General features: G+C 35.4%; 1 protein-coding gene across 1 annotated transcript in view; it reads right to left on the reverse strand.

Annotated features, from left to right (window-relative positions):
- Positions 1 to 42: 42 nt before the first annotated feature.
- The window catches only part of LOC105822408 (ephrin type-A receptor 7-like), a gene marked incomplete at its 3' end in the record, with an annotated part of 139055 nt that continues 137717 nt past the window's right edge, over positions 43 to 1380 (reverse strand). Inside the window, exons 5-6 of the mRNA XM_012659388.1 lie at positions 1073 to 1290; positions 43 to 192 (exon numbers count right to left, since the gene is read on the reverse strand). Of these exons, the coding sequence (XP_012514842.1) occupies positions 43 to 192; positions 1073 to 1290 (368 nt within the window). The remainder of the gene's footprint in view (positions 193 to 1072; positions 1291 to 1380) is intronic.

The following is a 1380-nucleotide window of genomic DNA, read 5'->3' on the forward strand; positions in this document are numbered from 1 at the left end:
TTAGTGTATTAAATCCTTTTGTTCAAATAATGTAACACTTACATCTTGATTTGACATGTCCCAATAAGGTCTTTCTCCATAAGACATAACTTCCCACATGACTATTCCATAGCTCCATACATCACTGGCTGATGTGAATTTTCGGTATTGGATGGCTTCAGGTGCTGTCCATCTTACAGGAATTTTTCCTCCCTGTTATAAAAAGAAATTGACATTTTAAATATGTATAACAACTTATAAATCATTTAAGGCAATACCATAAAGCAACAGTTAGATATTTGTATTTTTATTTGGCAGTTCAGCAGCATCAGGACTATCCATCTTGCTCTCTAAATGTATTTAAAGTTACTAATCTGTTTTTTAGAATCCCATTACAAGTTTTCTCATTTCAAGTTTACAAGGCAACTCAATTTAATGGGCCTTGTGTGGTCTTAGGGCAAGAGTCTATTGAAAAGACAATGACAAATTAGGCTAAATTACTAGTAAAATGGAATGAAATATGGGGTATTTAAATAAATCCTCACATACTTTCCTTTGTTCTAATCTCATAAAAGGTATAGGAATTAGCATAGTTAATGTTCTTTTAAATCTCTGTTTAAAGTGTGGTCATATTTTTCTGCTACAAACATGAGTGCTAGCAACTAGATGTTGCTATACGTAACTCTATACTATTTATATGAACATCCCAACATAAGGTAAGCATGGTATCATTCTTATCATTACTTTCCTTCTTAGCTTGTGTGTAGATTGTGAAAACAACAAATATCCTTCCCCCAAAAAACAAAACAAAACAAAATAGCAATCACTTAAGGGTGGGGAACTTGCGGCCTTAAGGCCACATATGGCCTCCTAGGTCCTTAACTGCGGCCTTTTGACTGAATCCTAATTTTACAAAACATTTTATTAAAAGGGGTGCAGCAGAGAAAGATGAAGCTTCTCTTGCTTACCTTGGTGTTTAAAAAAGAACAATCTTGAAATCAGAAGGCTGCAGGTTCCCCACCCATCAGCTCTGCTTTCTTGGTAGGAAAATCTTAGGAATATGAATTAAGTGCAGTAAAAGACTTTTTCTTACTGTAGTTGTATAGACAGCTTCTGGATCATCCTCTATAACCCGGGACAGGCCGAAATCTGACACTTTACAAACAAGATTGCTGTTGACAAGAATATTGCGAGCTGCAAGGTCCCTGTGAACATATCCCATATCGGCCAAATATCTCATACCAGCAGCAATTCCTCTCAGCATTCCTACTAACTGAATCACTGTAAATTGTCCATCGTGTTTCTGCAGAAAGACAAAATAAAATTCCAGTTAACTGTATCTGAGAAGGGACATGAATCACCATGTAAAATTTCAGTATACTAGTCATTGACTATCATATA

The sequence above is a fragment of the Propithecus coquereli genome, unplaced genomic scaffold (assembly GCF_000956105.1).
Source record: "Propithecus coquereli isolate 6110/MARCELLA unplaced genomic scaffold, Pcoq_1.0 Scaffold609, whole genome shotgun sequence".
NCBI lineage: Eukaryota > Metazoa > Chordata > Mammalia > Primates > Indriidae > Propithecus > Propithecus coquereli.